The sequence below is a fragment of the Engystomops pustulosus genome, chromosome 4, assembly GCF_040894005.1.
Source record: "Engystomops pustulosus chromosome 4, aEngPut4.maternal, whole genome shotgun sequence".
Classification (NCBI taxonomy): domain Eukaryota; kingdom Metazoa; phylum Chordata; class Amphibia; order Anura; family Leptodactylidae; genus Engystomops; species Engystomops pustulosus.
In genome coordinates this window covers 119,471,778-119,491,971 of record NC_092414.1, presented here as the reverse complement: position 1 = coordinate 119,491,971, position 20,194 = coordinate 119,471,778, and the positions used below count along the sequence as shown (strand labels likewise).

General features: G+C 40.9%; 1 protein-coding gene across 2 annotated transcripts in view; it reads left to right on the top strand.

Annotated features, from left to right (window-relative positions):
- GSAP (gamma-secretase activating protein) overlaps nt 1-20,194 on the top strand; it is a 103,991-nt gene that overhangs the window by 52,871 nt on the left and 30,926 nt on the right. For both annotated transcript variants that reach the window (XM_072147231.1, XM_072147230.1), the window contains exons 9-15: nt 1,968-2,072; nt 4,041-4,100; nt 5,753-5,796; nt 5,915-6,003; nt 11,683-11,760; nt 12,538-12,612; nt 14,705-14,797. In XM_072147231.1, the coding sequence (XP_072003332.1) occupies nt 1,968-2,072; nt 4,041-4,100; nt 5,753-5,796; nt 5,915-6,003; nt 11,683-11,760; nt 12,538-12,612; nt 14,705-14,797 (544 nt within the window). The remainder of the gene's footprint in view (nt 1-1,967; nt 2,073-4,040; nt 4,101-5,752; nt 5,797-5,914; nt 6,004-11,682; nt 11,761-12,537; nt 12,613-14,704; nt 14,798-20,194) is intronic.

Sequence of the window (20,194 nt, the reverse complement as noted above, 5' to 3'; positions counted from 1 at the left end):
GTTGCTTCCGTCTGCTCAGTATACAACTATTCCTTCATCTGCCAGTATGTAATGGGTACTCTCAGAACTTATTGTGTATATTTGAGTAGAAGCCGACCCAAGTATAAGACAAGGCCCCTAATTTTACCACCAAAACTAGGAAAACCCATTGAATCAAGTATAAGCCGAAGTCGGAAATGCATTGGTCACTGCTTCACCGTATATGGCTGTATTACAAAGAGTGACAGGTTCTTTGGATTTCGTGTTATAGAATAAGAAAAATTACACAGTCAACAATATTTAAAAGGTTTATTGTAATACAAAAGTATATAAAGAGGTAAATATCAAAAGATTATACTCACAACACTGTCAACTTTCATTGATGAGCTCCAGCACACAAAATCTTCCCGGGCTTATCAACTTACAACTCTGTCCAGCATCATTGATGACCTTCCGGCAGGTAGGGGTCTTCACGGACTATCACCAAGCAGTAGAATGACAGGCATTGACAGGTATCATCAGGTCTTGAGGCGTCCCACAAGTACCCAATCAGTATAGCATCAGTCAGTAGCTAGCTCTCAATTCTCTCAAATCTCTAACGCTAGGTGATAGTACGGAAGTTTTATACCCCATGTCTGTGTGTCACCAAACTATATGAAAAAACATATGTATGCATATGTTTTCTCTCATTATTCTCCTAATGGTATAGTTTCCCATGAAAGTGGACAGTTTTCATTGGAAAGCATCCCAGGAGATGAGCGCATCCCAAAAGATAGGTGCATCCCAGCAGGTGTGTAATGCCTAACAGAGTGCCAAATAAGGATAAGAATATGTCAAACTTAATGAGAATAAAAATGTCAAATATAATGAGGATCAAAATACGTTGATTTGGGCTCATTCACAGTTGAAATAAGGTTACATGAACTGTCTTTTATCTCAAGAGCAGCCATGTTGCATCTTCGACTCCATTTTGGTTTTCCATTACAATGGCCAGCTAGCCCGCCCTGTGGTATATGGCCAGCTAGCCCGCCCTGTGGTATATGGCCAGCTAGCCCGCCCTGTGGTATATGGCCAGCTAGCCCGCCCTGTGGTATATGGCCAGCTAGCCCGCCCTGTGGTATATGGCCAGCTAGCCCGCCCTGTGGTATATGGCCAGCTAGCCCGCCCTGTGGTATATGGCCAGCTAGCCCGCCCTGTGGTATATGGCCAGCTAGCCCGCCCTGTGGTATATGGCCAGCTAGCCCGCCCTGTGGTATATGGCCAGCTAGCCGTTTGCCCCGTTTGCCCAGCACATAAAAAAATAAACGTACATATTCACCTTCCGGTGCCCCCACAGCTTCCCGATGCTCTGGTCCCCATGGCTCCTCTTTTCTCTGCTGTTACAGCGGCAGAGCCGCGTCTCTGCCAACTGTTAGAGCAGAGAGAAGGGGAGACGCGCCGAGCATTGGGGGCGCCGGAAGGTGAGTATATACGTTTATTTTATTTTTTTAATAGACTCGTGTATAAGTTAAGGTGGGGTTTTTCGGCACATTTTTTGTTCTGAAAAACTCGGCTTATACACAAGTATATACGGTAGTATACATTGAGTGTATACTAAAAACGTGATGCAAACACAGCATATCTAACAACTAAGGTTGCTTTGTTGCCCACAGCTTTAATTTCTCATACTCTTCTAACATTAAAGTTTAGCAATGATTTGGTTGTTGTGGTCAGTCAATCTAAATATTTTACCATGCCCTTTTTATGGTAAGTAGTAAAATGTATTTTGTATTATTGTTTAATTTTTTTGTTGTAAATTTCAAAAGCAAAACACATGGTGTTATTTACTGATCACATATTTGTTTTAGGCATTTTTTTAATAGATATAAATTAATATCTATAATATCATATAAATTATATGCTCAATTTAAGGCTAGCTGTAAATACATTGGTAATGTAGTTACTTTGGAAATGTTCAGATTTATCTTGGTGTTCTCATTGTACTGCAGGTTATTAAAAATGTTGGTCAAATTCCAAAGGACAGAATCGCCGAGGACTTTGTGTGGCTACAGTGGGATGCTCCCAACCAAATGATTTTTTATATTGTTCCCAAGGTAATGTTTTATGGTTTTTTTTCTAGCCTGTGTAATGTTTTCATTACATCTTTAATTTTTTTTTATCCATGCATAAGCAAAACCATGTTAAGTTGCCAAGGATAATTTTAAGTAACCGATTATGAGGCAATCAGTCCAATCCTTGTGTATAAAGGAACAGATCTCTTTTTGTCTGCTAAATTCTTTTAGATTTCCAGTTTCCTGGCATTCTTGTTACTTTTGCAAATAAAGTGTTTGTACTTTCTGCCAAAATAACTTTAACTAAAGGCAAAAGTGTGTCACAAATGTTAATGTGTGTGTAATTTGTTTGATGTGTGATATTTGGAATTTGTTCCAAATTGCTTTCAGGTTTTGGTCACGATCACTGGGGGAGAGCAAAGTGTATGTGTGGGTATATATAATATAATATCATATTTTGCATAGAAATATAACCCTCTCTGCCCACTGTGACCTCTGGTGAAGCTCTCAGCTGCATTGATCAGCTTTGTGGTGTCTGTAATGAAGTTTATTGATAATCCTTGTTCTCATGACAGCAAAGAGCACTACAGCCTTGCAGACAAGAGAGGCTATTCATGAGAACAAACCGAACATAGTCAGAAGATTTATGGTCGGATCCAGGGACAACCAAAATTGTAAACACGAGAACTTGGTTATGGTTATGAGGTTGGAATTATATCTGTGAAATCCTGTATTTTTGGTAATAACAGTGAATTAGAGAATGTGTTATTTTGTTATCCTGATTACATTTAAGAAACTTGTCTTCATGGGAATACCCTTTTAACTTTGATTATGATTTTTATTGAAAATTTAGACAAATTTAAAACAAAAGGTAAAACAGGGTCCTAAAAAGAGTTACTTGGCTTATTCAGAAGAATGCTACCCCTAGTGTATTGTCATCAGAGTAAACTAGCTGGGGTATTTTATTCCTCCTAGCCAAAATTAATAGGGAGGGTTTAGTGATAGTCTCTCTCAATCCCATCATTCAATTACAAGTGGGCCATAGCTACACAAAACAGCCACTAGAGTGCATCAAAGTACTGTTTGTCGATAGCGGCTGCCTTTACATGCAAGAGCTTTTATTGAAAAGAAGGTATCCACTCAAGACATTCCTTACCCTCTATCACGTGGGGTGAGTCTTAATGAGTGGTCTACATGTTATAAAACATTATCATAACTAAGTTGCAGGCAGACACTGACTGTGTTCCTGGTCACAGTAAATAGCTGTCTAACTAAACAGTGTGATGGTGGGTTCAGACGTTGGTTGATGAGCCCCATCTGTGACGTACGCTGGAGAAGATTTATCAATCTATTCATAAAAAGTGTAATTTGTGCCAAAAATTTGTTTGAAACTCCAAGCACTATATTTATCATAAGGTTTCAAACAGCTTTTTAGACATTTTTGTGCCTGATGTACAAAAAGGGGATTGCTCTGTAGAAGGGTCGTGGTCTCAGCTGAAGGGTGTGTAGTCTAAGTTGCAAAAAAAAGGTGCTGATTTTTCTGCAACAACCACCTCTAACCACCACCAACAGGATGTGCAAAGATACAGTGATAAATCTGTTACACTGAAAGACTGACTGTTCACCATGTATTGTCTTTGGGTAAAACTGCCTTATATTTGATTCTTAGATATGTTGCACTATTCTCTCTCTCTCTCTTATCCCTCTATGCATATCCATATAATTTCTTCTAATTCTTTTCCATTTTCTCCTTTCCTGTTACACAGGCATATTACTCTAATCTTTACACTCTCTATGCCCACATAACACAAAGACCCCCAAGTCCTGCTGCTTCCCCTACCGGTCTTGACTGAAATGTGAAAAGTGTTGATTTGGCAACTATTGATGAAACCATTCTTAAATTTAATTTAACTTTTTATTTTATATTCTGTTTAAAAGGTCTGTTAGGACTTGCATAACTCTGTATGGGAGACTATATAGCTACACTAACTCCATTTTCATTCTATGCAGCGAGCAGGTTGTGTCTTGCATTGTCTCCAGTTTTATCCAGATGGAAAATTTATGTTTGTCGTAAGTTATTTTTTGTGTTTTTTTTAATACCAAAACTCAGCTGATACAAAGCAATATGACATATGTACAATATAGTACTTGCAACATAATTTCATATTGTTTATGACTTAAGCCATGTCTTTTCTTTTTATACTGTAACTCTCCAACCTCAGTGGAAGGTTCAAATATTGGCTTACAATTAGATAACAAAAATGTGATGCATTTTATATGCCATCTTCTCATAAGGATTGAAATATATCTCCTCCATGATTGAAGTAATTAAAGTGAATTTCTCATTGTAACCTTAACAAGATATATATTTTTTTTTTTTGTAGAAATAACCTGGAATATAACATGTATATATCCACAGGAGATTACATAGTCTGGTACATAGTCTAGTCACAGCTCTAGTAGCCAAGTGTATTTTTAGAATTTTTTAAGCTAAGGACACTTACTGGTACCTGTCTACATCTGCCAGTAGAAGATGATCCTAGTCTTCACTAAGCTTGACATTGCTGCATGTTGCACAAATCTGTTTTAAGAATATGCTAATGAGACTCTTAGGCTACTGCAGGGTGTGCGACAGCGAATGAGCCCATAGGAAGTGGTGGGCCCGCGAAAGTTACTCTGTTGCAAGCCGCAGGCTCTGTATGCAGCACACAAGGATAGTACAACTGGGCTCTATGTCCATGTACTTCACCGCTGCTGCTTCCGGGGAAACTCGGATAGGCGGTCCCTGTGTGCTTGCACAATGGCAGAGTAAAACACTCCATGTTCTGCCTATGCACAGCTCCTCACTGGAGCTGGGAGCCTTACTGCAGGAGGAGAAGAGCAGTGAAGATGGCCACCGCCCAACGAGGGATATCAGGGAAGAGGTCAGTTGTTTTTTTTTTTCTAATATATCATACATGGTAAAAAAGAGTAATATAGAGGGGGCATTATAGATAATGGGGTCAGTAAAGAGGGGGCATTATGAATGGGGGCAATATAGATGGGCCATTATGAATGAGGGTAAAGAGAGAGAGCAATGTAAATGAAGGCATAATGGATGAGGCAAAGAGAGGGGGCATTATAAATAGGGCAAAGAGAGGGGGCATTAATTGAGAAGAAGGCATTATGGATGGGTGCAATAGAAAGGTGACAATAATTAGCAAAGGTGCACTTACTAAAAAGGGGGCTATGTAAGTAAAAAGGAAGGGACAGTAACTCTAAAAGAGGGAGGCCCTTAAGGGGCGGCAAAAACAGATTTTTTTTACTTTGTCACAGTAGCCCCATTTAGTGCTGTCCGCCGGTAATTACACGCGCCTTCAGGCGTTTGTTCACTCCTCCCCCCTCTTGGCTGCGTCAAACACCTGCAGAGGCAAACATAATTTTTGGAAAACTGTGCAACCTGCGCTACTGTGCCTCATTAGCATATTCTTAAAACATATTTTTCTTCAAAATGCAGCAATATCAAGCTTGGTGGAGATAAGGATCAGCTTCTGCAAGCCCACATGGGCAATTAAATGTCCTTAGCTTAAAAAAGGTATACATTTCCTTTAAGATGAGTTTAAAAGGGACACTTTTTCATAGAACTAAAACTTTTCTCAACAAACCTACATATTTACAATAGAATGTTAACGTGAGAAATGTATATATTCTAATTTTAGTCCTTATATTTATTCTTCTTAAAGTTTGAAATTCCACTTGAAATCCCCATAGCCGAACAGGGTGTAAGGCAAGTATTACAAAAGTCTATTCCTATGGTTTTCAAATCCTTTTTTGGTGATTTTACAGGCTAAATATACTGTATGTTGGTAATTTATTGGATTATAATGTATTGCATTCTGTTCTAGTCTCCTTAATTTGGGCTATGACCCTCCTGAAGAAAGAGGATGGGAAAGAATTGTCTCCCAAAAACTACAGGTGTTTACACATAAAACAGGTATGATTAGTTATTTGTGATTTAAAAAATAAGTTATTACTAAACAAGATTAGCAGGATTATACATGAGGGATTGATAGAAAAGTATGTTGATGCTTCTTGTATGCAATGCAAACACATGGTTTGAACAGCCATTTAAACTGTACAGGGATTTTATTGGGTGCAGAAAAAGCCAATCAGCTGTCCCTGGAATTTATGTTGGGAAGTAAAAGTTCTCCGTACAGACACTGCCAATTAAGGCTGCCGTGTAGGCGTATGGAGTCTTGTAGCCATCGACTCTCCATTAGTGGGATTCTGGGAAAACTTGCAAGCTCCCTTGACATCAAGCATGACCCACGAGAGGACTTATGACATGATGCAGCATTAAAACCAAACCAGTATATCTATTTCATAAGGAACAGACTCCCAATTGTAAAGAGCACTGTTTTAACCTGGTTGGGTCCCCTCAGTGCAGCGTAGGGAACTGGTTTGGCTGAGTGAGAAGCTTCCAACCCTAGTCACAAGCCTCTCACTCAGCCAAACCAGTTCCCTACGCTATACTGTCATACAGAAAATTGTCCATTTGGACATCTGTACCCATTTGCCACTAAAACTTAACTTTTATTTGTCATAATTAGAAATGAACCAACCAAAATTAATGTTTAAAATTTCTCAGACAGTTTGAGAGGGTTATTATGGCAAGCAATATACTCGGGGGCATATAATTCTGCCACTATGTCCCACAAAAATGTTTGTATTGATGATGATCGTGCTCATAGATAGTGGTTAGCACTCATATTGGTTGAGGTAACCACAGAATTGAATTGCTGCTCTAGAAGTCGGGGAACCCCGTCTCGTATCACCTCAATACCCTTAATATGCGCACTGCACTAAGTCATCTTGAGCGCACATACACTCTAACTTCCAGACTCAGCGTTCTAAGGGGAGGAGGGAGATAGGGGAAGGGAGGATTCCTTTACGTTTTCCCTATAGTCTGAGCATTCAATCAGGACACACAATCACACCACTAGTTTCCTCATTATTTTGCCATTTTCAAACTGATGACTCTAAAAACATTCACACAGTAGCCCCCCCGACATGTTTCGCCACGTGAAGTGGCGTCCTCAGGGGTACCGGGGCTATAATGCGGCACATCGCGCTGGGTCTAGGCTTTTATCAACTTCCTGGTCTGACGTCATGACGGGGGCTGTGTCCACTATCCAATCACTGAGGAGGGGACTTGGTTCTAACTGCCAATCCTCGTCGAGGCATGGAGCGATGTCATCTTGGTAGTTTACAGGGCTACTGCGCATGTCTGGAGACTTAGTGCGATCATGATCGTAATGGTAGACTCTCTGCGCATCCCCAGGGACTTAGGCACCTCATACAGGGTTGCGATGAAGAATATTGTGGAAGGCTAAGTGCGCATGTCTCCGGACTTTGCCAGTATTTTACATAGTAGGTATCCTACATTATCTGATTAATAGCATGTTATCGATCCCCAATAGTCGCGTGCATTAGGGAGTTTGGCGGTGACAGTTTTAATGATGATGGAGGCTATGTGCGCATGTGTCCGAGCATTGCCAGTATTTTACATGGTGAGTTTCCTACATTATCTAGTGGAAGATTTGATGTTAATCTCCAATAGTAGCGTACATTAGGGGAGGAATTCAGCAAGGATTGTTCTACTTCACTGGCTTATTAATTTATTAGGGGACTCAGAAATGGATCCAAGATCGAAATTTATGTAAAATATCATTATAAATGCATCGTTATTGTTATGTCCTCATTGCCCCATCTTGATTTAGGGACAGCGATATTAGATCTTATAACATCTATTGCCTCCATATGTCTATTGACAGGAATTATAGATCTCTGAAATAAAAGCGTGTGCCTATATTTTGGTCGGGTCCTGGCATGAATATTTTACTTTCTATCAGTATGCTGATTTAATCCTCTATATCTCAAGTCGTATATGGCAGATAGTGACTTATGTGGTCAGATAATGACTTAAATAGCCAAAGTGGGACACATCAAAGGAAAGCCGCAAAATTAAAACCTTCATTTAGACCAGTTTACATCTGCGGATGAGGATGTACGAGCGGCTATTACGACGCACCCATCAATAACATACCGAAGGGGGAAAAACATTAAAGATCTACTCGTACATAGCCATTATACTGAGAAAAGAGGGGCATCCTCTACATGGTTACCACCTCGCTTAACAGGCTCATACCCATGTGGGTCCTGCTCATTTTGTAAATATATGCCAAGGAGGAGAGAATTCGTGGACTCAGATGATAATCGTTCGTACCAAATCAGACACTACATTAATTGTAGAACATCTGGCGTCATCTACATGGCACAATGCCAATGCCCAAAGTTATACGTAGGCAAAACGGTGCAGGAGTTGAGGAAAAGGATTTCCTCACATCTGAGCACAGTTAGAACCAACAAGGATACATCCTTGTCTAAACATATGAGATCTGTGCACAAGGGTGATCTCGAACAACTAAGGTTTTGGGGCATTGACTGCCTGTGGCCGGGCATAAGGCGGGGAGACCTGGATCGTAGACTCCTACAGCTAGAAGCTAAATGGATCTACAAGTTGGGGACCTTAAGCCCCAAAGGTCTAAATGAAGGTTTTAATTTTGCGGCTTTCCTTTGATGTGTCCCACTTTGGCTATTTAAGTCATTATCTGACCACATAAGTCACTATCTGCCATATACAACTTGAGATATAGAGGATTAAATCAGCATACTGATAGAAAGTAAAATATTCATGCCAGGACCCGACCAAAAACATAGGCACACGCTTTTATTTCAGAGATCTATAATTCCTGTCAATAGACATATGGAGGCAATAGATGTTATAAGATCTAATATCGCTGTCCCTAAATCAAGATGGGGCAATGAGGACATAACAATAACGATGCATTTATAATGATATTTTACATAAATTTCGATCTTGGATCCATTTCTGAGTCCCCTAATAAATTAATAAGCCAGTGAAGTAGAACAATCCTTGCTGAATTCCTCCCCTAATGTACGCTACTATTGGAGATTAACATCAAATCTTCCACTAGATAATGTAGGAAACTCACCATGTAAAATACTGGCAATGCTCGGAGACATGCGCACATAGCCTCCATCATCATTAAAACTGTCACCGCCAAACTCCCTAATGCACGCGACTATTGGGGATCGATAACATACTATTAATCAGATAATGTAGGATACCTACTATGTAAAATACTGGCAAAGTCCGGAGACATGCGCACTTAGCCTTCCACAATATTCTTCATCGCAACCCTGTATGAGGTGCCTAAGTCCCTGGGCATGCGCAGAGAGTCTACCATTACGATCATGATCGCACTAAGTCTCCAGACATGCGCAGTAGCCCTGTAAACTACCAAGATGACATCGCTCCATGCCTCGACGAGGATTGGCAGTTAGAACCAAGCCCCCTTCTCAGTGATTGGATAGTGGACACAGCCCCCGTCATGACGTCAGACCAGGAAGTTGATAAAAGCCTAGACCCAGCGCGATGTGCCGCATTATAGCCCCGGTACCCCTGAGGACGCCACTTCACGTGGCGAAACATGTCGGGGGGGCTACTGTGTGAATGTTTTTAGAGTCATCAGTTTGAAAATGGCAAAATAATGAGGAAACTAGTGGTGTGATTGTGTGTCCTGATTGAATGCTCAGACTATAGGGAAAACGTAAAGGAATCCTCCCTTCCCCTATCTCCCTCCTCCCCTTAGAACGCTGAGTCTGGAAGTTAGAGTGTATGTGCGCTCAAGATGACTTAGTGCAGTGCGCATATTAAGGGTATTGAGGTGATACGAGACGGGGTTCCCTGACTTCTAGAGCAGCAATTCAATTCTGTGGTTACCTCAACCAATATGAGTGCTAACCACTATCTATGAGCACGATCATCATGAAAACAAACATTTGTGTGGGACATAGTGGCAGAATTATATGCCCCCGCGTATATTGCTTGCCATAATAACCCTCTCAAACTGTCTGAGAAATTTTAAACATTAATTTTGGTTGGTTCATTTTCTAATTATGACAAATAAAAGTTAAGTTTTAGTGGCAAATGGGTACAGATGTCCAAATGGACAATTTTCTGTATGATATTATTTAACCCTTTGAGTACCCAGCCACCCAATGGTCAGTACGTCTAAACCCTAGTTTCCCTACGCTATACTGAACAGAGCCAGCCAGATCGAATCCGTGGGGTCTACAGTTATGACTCTGTTCCTTCTGGAATATATATAGTGGTCTGATTTGGTTTCAATCCTGCATCATGTCATAAGGCCTCTTGTAGGTCATGCTTGATGTCCAGTAATAGAGTCCCCTTTAAAATAAAATGTCTAGCATAGCCCCCCTTTAAAAAGAAATGTCCAGCAGAAACCCTCTTTACAAAAACTTGTCCAGCCGTTCCCCTCGTTTTAAAAAAATAAAATAAATAAAAATGTCCAGCAGTGCCCCTGATAAAATAATAAACTTGGTACTCACTTCCGGCACTTTTCTCCGCCGGCTCGCCTTCTCAGCTCGGCTCCATCTTCCAGGTAGTCCGGGGAGAGGCACGTCTATGCTCTCTTCACGCACACACTACGATGCAGCGTGTCGCTGCCTGATGATGTCACGGCCTGTGTGTGCATGTGGGCAGAAAGCATGGACATGCCTCTGCCCGCACTGCCGTGGAGACAGAGCATAGAACAGAAAACCAGCCTTCGTACCCCCTCCCACAGAGCCCTTCAACAGAATTCACATGACCAAAGCACCGTTTTACATATGTTTGCTCTATTCCCTACATTGCTTTGTGCAAACTGGACTTCTCCTTGATACCCTTCCATGACAGCTAGATTTGTGGCCTGGTTGTCATGTTCACAGATTCTACCACCAGAGCTGTGGATCTTCAGCTTCCCCAGAGTGACCCTGGGCCTCTTGAATCCTTCTCTTTTTAGCACTTTCCTTGTCTGGGCTGTCAGTTGAGGTGGATGGCCATCTAAGTAGCCTAGAAGTTGTGCCTTACTGCTTCCAACTAAGAATAATGGATTGCCTTAACTTTATCCCTAAGCTGTCTGGCATGTGTTTTTGTTTTCACAGTGCTTTTTGTTCATTAAAGGAGTATTTCCACGAAGACAAGTTTCTTATGTGTACTCAGGATATTAACAAAAATACAGCATTTCACAGATATAAGTCCAACCTGTCTCTATCAGTCCTGGTGTACACAATTTCAGTTGCCCATACACGGCACCGTGTAACTTCTGACTTAAGATCAGTTGGCCGCCATCCTGGATTTTTATGTAACAGCCTGGAGCTGAGATTTCTGTGTCTCTCTGCTGGGATTTTGCACTGAGCAGCCGAGGGAGTGATAGGAGCTAAAATGGCAATAAAACTGAGTAACATTGTAAAGAAAGGGGTTAAAAGCACTAGGAGATTGAGATGTGAGAATTTTCTTTCGTGGGAAAACTTCTTTAATGTTCTCTAACACTGTACTGTGCTATACTGTTCTGTTGTATCTGCCTACTATGTTAAATAAAAAAAAATTTTTCGTTAATTTTATTTCTAAATTTAAAATTAATTCACTTTGAAAACAGGTTTGTTTTATACAAAGCAATGTATGGGCTGTAATGTACTGTATTAGCAGTACTGAAATGTACAAATATTTCTTGTATCTATCTTTTAGGTGGTGTGTGTCTTTTTTATTATCAACCTTCAAAAATTTTGCAAGAATTTACCTACATGGTGGCCTTTTTACATAAAGGTACTCTTATTGATAGCTATTTTTGTAAATTATTTTATTTCCCATTGTCTTACATTTTTGTGTTATTTGTAACATTTGACACCTTCTAAAGTAAGTTTATAAGCTTATGAACCCTTTGGTCACATTTTAATCCAAAACCCATTCCATGCTTTTTCCTCCCAAAGCGGTGAATAGAACCCAGTGAACTCCACTGCATATCCCTGGGGCCTGCCAGGAATCGCCAGTATTTGCCAAATCCACCATAACCCACAACACAAACTATTAAGATTTTATTCACATATTATTTAACGAATGCTTGTCAACTTTTCTGGAATAAACTCCATTCCCCTGCTGGCAATGGAAAAAGATTAGAATCTGTTGACTTTTTTTAAGAGCTAAATCTTCTCAACAGACCCCCTTCCTAAAATTATGACACTAGGAAATGTCCACGCTAAAGATAAATGACCTCCATGGTCTGTTTAAAAAAAAAAAAAAAAAAGTACATTGTATACACTGACCTGTAAACATCCGGCATCCTTTTCGAATATACTGGGCTGTGCATGCACGATTTGAAGTCTTGCTTCGGACAAGCATCAATAAAACTGAGTAGGGTCATCAAATGATTTATATACTAACATTGAGGGACAGCACCAGAGAGGTGGATTTCATCATACGCCAGCCCACGAAGCAGCCACGTGCGATAAATTTCCCCCTTTTATATGAATTGTTTCATAGTCAGAAAGTTACATTTTCCTTTTTTTTTTAAATTATTTTCTTATTATGAATTTTTATTTTAAGGTTGCACTAAGACTTTTAAAGGCCGGACTACAATCACAGATTCGAAAAATCTCAAAGTATCTTTTATAAATATTGGTAAGTTGCACAAAGTTTACTTATGTATTATGAGCTATTCATATGGTACAGTCACTTATTTAAAAAAAATACACAGCCAGATAAATATGTTAGAATCCTGCAAAGATAGCCAGATTATCTCCAGGTACTTATCAGAAGGAAATTTTATGTCAGTGCACCCATCAAATGTCCTGCCATTTATGGCCAAAAATTGCTGCCTTTATTTGCAGTAGTGTTAAAAACAAGAAGGCTGCGCAACAGCCTTTTAGTGAACTCTTCAAATTTGCCCATGCAACAACACAACTGTTTGTATGATCATTTTGGGGAACCTTTGCATAGGACATTTGGTCATTCGTAGTAATGATTGTGGGATACTAAGAGCTCAGCAATATGTGCAGGACATACTGCGGCCAGATGTTTTGTCTCTCTTGGTAGGTTTTCAAAGAGCATGTTTCAGCAGGACAAGCAAGAGTTTACCAGGAATTTCTTGGCCAAACTGCACACTTCCTTGGCTTACCCATTCAACAGATTTAATGCCAATTTAGTTCTGGGTTAGGGATCCACTCAAGTTAACCTTCATAGTACTTCACAGAAATTGTTAACGCTTCACCTAATTAATCCATAAGTATATCTGAATTTATACTCTTATCTCAACATCCAAGCTTTGCCTTCCAAAGGTTTCCTACAGAAGGCTGCCTTAATTTTACTAAAAGCAAAGAAATTGAAGTCAAGTAGCTATCACATATGATCCATTATATTGATTTATGTTATTCCTTTCAGTATGCACAGGGGTGTAACTAGGAGAGGCTGGGCCCCATAGCAGATATAGATATCTATCTATATCGGGCACACGTCGGGCGCGGTGGAGAGGTAGAGATAGAGCACGCTCTATCTCTTTTGCTCGAAACAGTGAGAACTCGTTGTGCTCACCATCCTGAACCCAGGCGTATAGAAGCCTATGGGGGGAAGTATATCCGGCTTCAAATTAGCGGCCAGATATTTGTCCCCCATATGTTCTTGGGAATGTACCCCTATACAGACATGTTTATACAATTACACACATTTATACACTGATATATACACACCTTTATATACTTATATACCCATATACATACAAGTATAAACTTATACACACACATTTATGCACTCATATACATTTATACACTAATACACAGAGTATATACAAACTCATACAGCATATATATATACACGTATACACAGTATATACATGTATACACAGTATATATACGTATATACACGCATACACAGTATATACACGTATACACAGTATATACATACAGATAAATACATCTGTATATACTTACCTTTTAGGAAGTTTGGGAGCTGTATGGGTGTTCAGGCAGGTGTTCAGGTGGGTGTCCAGTGGCATTCAGACGGCAGGGGGGCGAGGGGGGGACAAGGAGGGGGCGAGGGGGGCGCGAGCGGGGTGCAGTGTGTCGACTGTGCCGGCCTGCATGGAGATCAGTGGGCGGGTCAGAGAGTTGGCTGGGGGGCGGGTCAAGGAGATGAGAGGGCAGGCGATCCCGGAAAGAGGTGGGTGGGCGAGAAGAGATGTGGGCAGTAGCTGGACAGAGAGGGAGGGGCCCGGGGGGCACGATCCGGCAGGCACCCGGCAGTGCAGCCCCGGACCACTTGGCCGTGGCAAAGCACTGCTGGAGAGAGCGTGCATCCCCGGGCCCCTGAACCTCACGGGCCCCGTAGCAACCGCAGTTCATAAAACCATTCTATAACATAACATCAAGATGACCAAATAGCTCGGACCAGGTCCCCCACTCTTCCCCCACCCCCATCCTTACCCAACTTTCCCTCCCATCTCTCCCAATCTCCCAACTCCACTGTTACCTCTCACTTATTCTAACATCTTTCATAACCTTTACCAAATGTTATCAAGGTTAATAGTATTTTGATATATATGTTACAACATCCAAGAGAAAGTTCTCACAATCTCATCACCATCTTCTCACAATATACGAAATACAAACAATGTATAATAATTGTGAACTGTGTCATATAAACTGCAAATTGGATGTCATCTGTTTTACTCTAATTCAATAAAGCAAGAATGATAAAGAAAAACTTCTCTCCTTTCTAGATAGTTATGTTGCTGTTTACTTGCCTGACCAGTTTCTACATTTGATAAACACAAGACACCCAGAGTTGATGTGTTACCATTTATTTTTAGCAGGTAAGTGTGTTCCCACTTGAACAACCTCAAAAAGAAGTATGAGTTTTGTATCGGGACAGACATTTAGAGCTCATTTTATGCCTTATTGTCTGATAATTAAAATGAGTGCAATTGAAGATGTGGTAAGAAAAACGTTTTCTGGTTTAATATAGGTATAAATAGGTTTTACCTATTCATAGGACAAGTAATTTATTGGTGATTGGCAGGGGTTTGTAACCTAAGGAATAGGTAGGACAGCAATCCTTTTTTTTTTTAGATAAAATTGTGGTGGTGCTCGCGGCCAGAATTTCAGATTTCAGGAATCAACAATATGCAAGGAGGAAGCCACAGCACCAAAGGTTAAGTTACAGAAATGTGTGTATGTGTATATATGTGTATATATGTGTGTGTGTGTATGTATGTGTATATAACATTGAAAGCACTCTGCACAAAAACAACTTCATTAAAAAGGGACAACATCTTAGATGTCAACAAATGGTAACATCTTGCTGCATCATGCTTGCTGCACAGAGTGCTTCACATAAACTCCCACTACTCCCTCTGGCAGGAGAAGGGAGCAGTAGCTCCTGCCCTAGTCTGTATAATTAGTTGTGTAAACAAAGGATGGTTTCGCAGAGACAAGCAGTATTGATTGTTAGTTTGGCTCAGCCCCCTAGAAAGAGCTGGCTGTTCTTAATGGTTTCCTATGTAATTAAATATGGCGATCAAGGAAAGGAAAAAACGGGGTCAAATGGGGTTATTGTTTTTGTGCACTAGCAGCCACCAGGAAAAAATGGTGCTCAATCCCTCAGAGCCGGTTGGTCCGAGTCGGAGCTCAAAACCGGTAGCGAGTAAATTTAGGGTAAAAGTTAGGGGATTTTCTTGAGCCAGGCGCCAGAAGAGTGTGTGCACAAGTAGGGAAAGGGTGTCTCTTTGGAAGTATTGAGGTGGAGTTGCAGCGTCAGGCCCCGGAGCTGGACCGTGGTCCAGGTGAGATATGGCGATCAAGGAAATGAACGGGGACAAATGGATAGACGCGCTACATCCAAATAAGAGTGATAAGGGTTTTTATTAGTATCAAGACAACGCGTTTCGACACTAATGGCGTCTTCATCAGGTCTAAAAGCTGTGTAGGTGGGTTGCAAGGACAGAAACAAAAGACAAAAAGCAAAAACAAGAACATAACATAACACAATTAGTATGAAAGGCATGGTTAGTATGATTAGAACAAAAAGATAAAAGCTATATAAATGATATATAAACGATATGTGAACGATCATATAAGGACTAAAATATAGGATAAAAATGTATATAATTTATATATAATATATAATACACAATACGTACAAAATGCAATTGAATACATAAATGAATAAATAAATAAAGTGCAATTAAACTAATAAATGAATACTTGATAAATAATAGGTGGGATTGACTAAGGGCGATAGGATATGTAAATATATGAATAGATGAATGCATGGATATATAAATAAAAGCATAAAGATAAATAAATAGATAAATAATTAAATAAATGATTAAATAAGTAATTGATGAATAGACTGTGAGAAGAGGGATAGATGATAATGTGAAATATTCATATATAATGTTAGGGGTTACCTGTGGGGGGGGGGTTGTCCGGGTGGGTGGCAGAGCTGTGCTGCCTAATCTCCATCCTAGGGAGGGATGAGAAACATGGGTTTAGCTAGGGGTGTATAGGGGATGGGGAGAGAAGGAGGTGTGGGAATGGGGGGTGACTTACCCTAGCGTCCAGGTGTCGCGGATGAGGAGCGCTGCGTGATGGCACAGGCTCGGGAGGACAGAATGCGCGCCAGGAAGACACGCGGTATTTAATGTCAATAGGATGAGCAGGAGGCAGTGCGCAGGTGCTGGCCTCGGGGACAGTGCATGGGAGATACGGGGTCAAGATAAGATAATGCTAAATGGATAGAGGAGGGGGATTAGAGTATATGATATACCTTCAACAGAACGAAATTGACCTTTTGTCCAAAGGTCTATCCTTCTGTCCCACCACTTCCGCGGACGACTTCCAATTATTCCTCGACCTCAACACCTTTATCCGCAAACTCACACTTAATCGGCATTTCGCCATACAATCCATCCAAACCGCAACTCGCATGTCCACACCCTCAAATCAAGGCCCAATCTCTAACCCACCCGAAACACCCAACCCTATTTCATTTCCCGTCCATCTCCCTTCCCATTTTTACCCTTTACACCACAAGGGCCCTGCCATTGAAACCTTCTACAACCTAGCACTTGAGGACCTCAAGAAACTCCATCTGAACCGTCCCCAGGGAACCAACCATAATCTCTCCTCCGGAGAAAAAAGAGCCGTCAAGTTGTTGAAAGACAATACCACCATCCTCATAAGACCAGCGGATAAAGGAGGGGGCATTGTAATACAAGACCGGTCCTACTACATCGCCGAAGCAAAAAATATTGTCAGACTCATCTTTCTACGAACCATTGCCCACAAACAACTGATTACATTGCCTATACTGAACTTATTCACCAAGCCTCCTCTCACAACCTCCTTAATAAAAAAGAGAAACGGTTCCTAACCGTCAACAATCCACCCCTCCCCTTTTTCTATCACCTACCCAAGATCCATAAATCTCTCACCAATCCACCTGGCGTCCTATCATATACGGTATCAATTCCCTAACCTCCAACCTGTCACACTATATAGACCTCCATCTCCAATCTCTTGTCCTTCAACTTCCGTCCTATCTAAAAGACTCAACTCAGTTCATCAACGAACTCCTACTACTCAACAACCCCACCGATAACCAAATGAATCGAAAAAATTGGTCACTTCTAACAGCCGACGTATCAGCACTTTATTCCATCATTCCACATAACCTAGGAATCAAATCCATTGAAAGTTTTCTGTCATCCAACCCCAATATGCCTCCAGCTCAAACAACCATCTTGCTCAAAAGCATAGACTTCATTCTCCACCACAATTCCTTCTCATTTGAGGACAACATTTACCGCCAGATTTGCACCCTCCTACGTGAACCTGTACATGGGCACCTTCGAAAAAGAACACGTCCATGGCCCCAATCCCTTCCAGAACAATATCATCTTCTTTCGCCGCTACATAGACGACTTGTTCTTCATCTGGGAAGGCAACAGCCACTGCCACCGAATTCGTTGCCCATTTAAATAACAACAGGATGGGCCTTAGCTTCACCTATAACTACTCAACTAGACAAATTGATTTCTTGGTCCTCTCAATTCATCTCAACAATATAGGAACCTTCTCCACTAGCACACATTTCAAATCTGTAGACGTCAACAGTTACTAGCGCACATCATACCCCATGGCTCCGCAATATCCCATATGGTCAATTATGGAACCATATGGGATATTACCCCTAACATTATATATGAATATTTCACATTACCATCTATCCCTCTACACACAGTCTATTCATCAATTCATCAATTACTTATTTAATCATTTATTTAATTATCTATTTATTTATCTTATATTTATATATCCATGCATTCATCTATTCATATATTTACATATCCTATCGCCCTTAGTCAATCCCACCTATTATTTATCATGTTTTCATTTATTAGTTTAATTGCACTTTATTTATTTATTTATTCATTTATGTATTCAATTGCATTTTGTATGTATTGTGTATTATATTATATACACTCACCGGCCACTTTATTAGGTACACCATGCTAGTAACGGGTTGGACCCCCTTTTGCCTTCAGAACTGCCTCAGTTCTTAGTGGCATAGATTCAACAAGGTGCTGGAAGCATTCCTCAGAGATTTTGGTCCATATTGACATGATGGCATCACACAGTTGCCGCAGATTTGTTGGCTGCACATCCATGATGCGAATCTCCCATTCCACCACATCCCAAAGATGCTCTATTGGATTGAGATCTGGTGACTGTGGAGGCCATTTGAGTACAGTGACCTCATTGTCATGTTCAAGAAACCAGTCTGAGATGATTCCAGCTTTATGACATGGCGCATTATCCTGCTGAAAGTAGCCATCATGTTGGGTACATTGTGGTCATAAAGGGATGGACATGGTCAGCAACAATACTCAGGTAGGCTGTGGCGTTGCAACGATGCTCAATTGGTACCAAGGGGCCCAAAGAGTGCCAAGAAAATATTCCCCACACCATGACACCACCACCACCAGCCTGAACCGTTGATACAAGGCAGGATGGATCCAGGCTTTCATGTTGTTGACGCCAAATTCTGACCCTACCATCCGAATATCGCAGCAGAAATCGAGACTCATCAGACCAGGCAACGTTTTTCCAATCTTCTACTGTCCAATTTTGATGAGCTTGTGCAAATTGTAGCCTCAGTTTCCTGTTCTTAGCTGAAAGGAGTGGCACCCGGTGTGGTCTTCTGCTGCTGTAGCCCATCTGCCTCAAAGTTCAATGTACTGTGCGTTCAGAGATGCTCTTCTGCCTACCTTGGTTGTAACGGGTGGTGATTTGAGTCACTGTTGCCTTTCTATCAGCTCGAACCAGTCGGCCCATTCTCCTCTGACCTCTGGCATCAACAAGGCATTTCCGCCCACAGAACTGACGCTCACCGGATGTTTTTTCTTTTTCGGACCATTCTCTGTAAACCCTAGAGATGGTTGTGCGTGAAAATCCCAGTAGATCAGCAGTTTCTGAAATACTCAGACCAGCCCTTCTGGCACCAACAACCATGCCACGTTCAAAGGCACTCAAATCACCTTTCTTCCCCATACTGATGCTCGGTTTGAACTGCAGGAGATTGTCTTGATCATGTCTACATGCCTAAATGTAGTTGCTGCCATGTGATTGGCTGATTAGAAATTAAGTGTTAACAAGCAGTTGGACAGGTGTACCTAATAAAGTGGCTGGTGAGTGTATATATTATATACATTTTTATCCTATATTTTAGTCCTTATATGATCGTTCACATATCGTTTATATATCATTTATATAGCTTTTATCTTTTTGTTCTAATCATACTAACCATGCCTTTCATACTAATTGTGTTATGTTATGTTCTTGTTTTTGCTTTTTGTCTTTTGTTTCTGTCCTTGCAACCCACCTACACAGCTTTTAGACCTGATGAAGACGCCGTTACGGTGTCGAAACACGTTGTCTTGATACTAATAAAAACCCTTATCACTCTTATTTGGATGTAGCGCGTCTATCCATTTGTCCCCGTTCATTTCCTTGATCGCCATATCTCACCTGGACCACGGTCCAGCTTCAGGGCCTGACGCTGCAACTCCACCTCAATACTTCCAAAGAGACACCCTTTCCCTACTTGTGCACACACTCTTCTGGCGCCTGGCTCAAGAAAATCCCCTAACTTTTACCCTAAATGTAATTAAGTAGGGAGAGGTTGGAGTTAAATGTTGGAGTTTTAA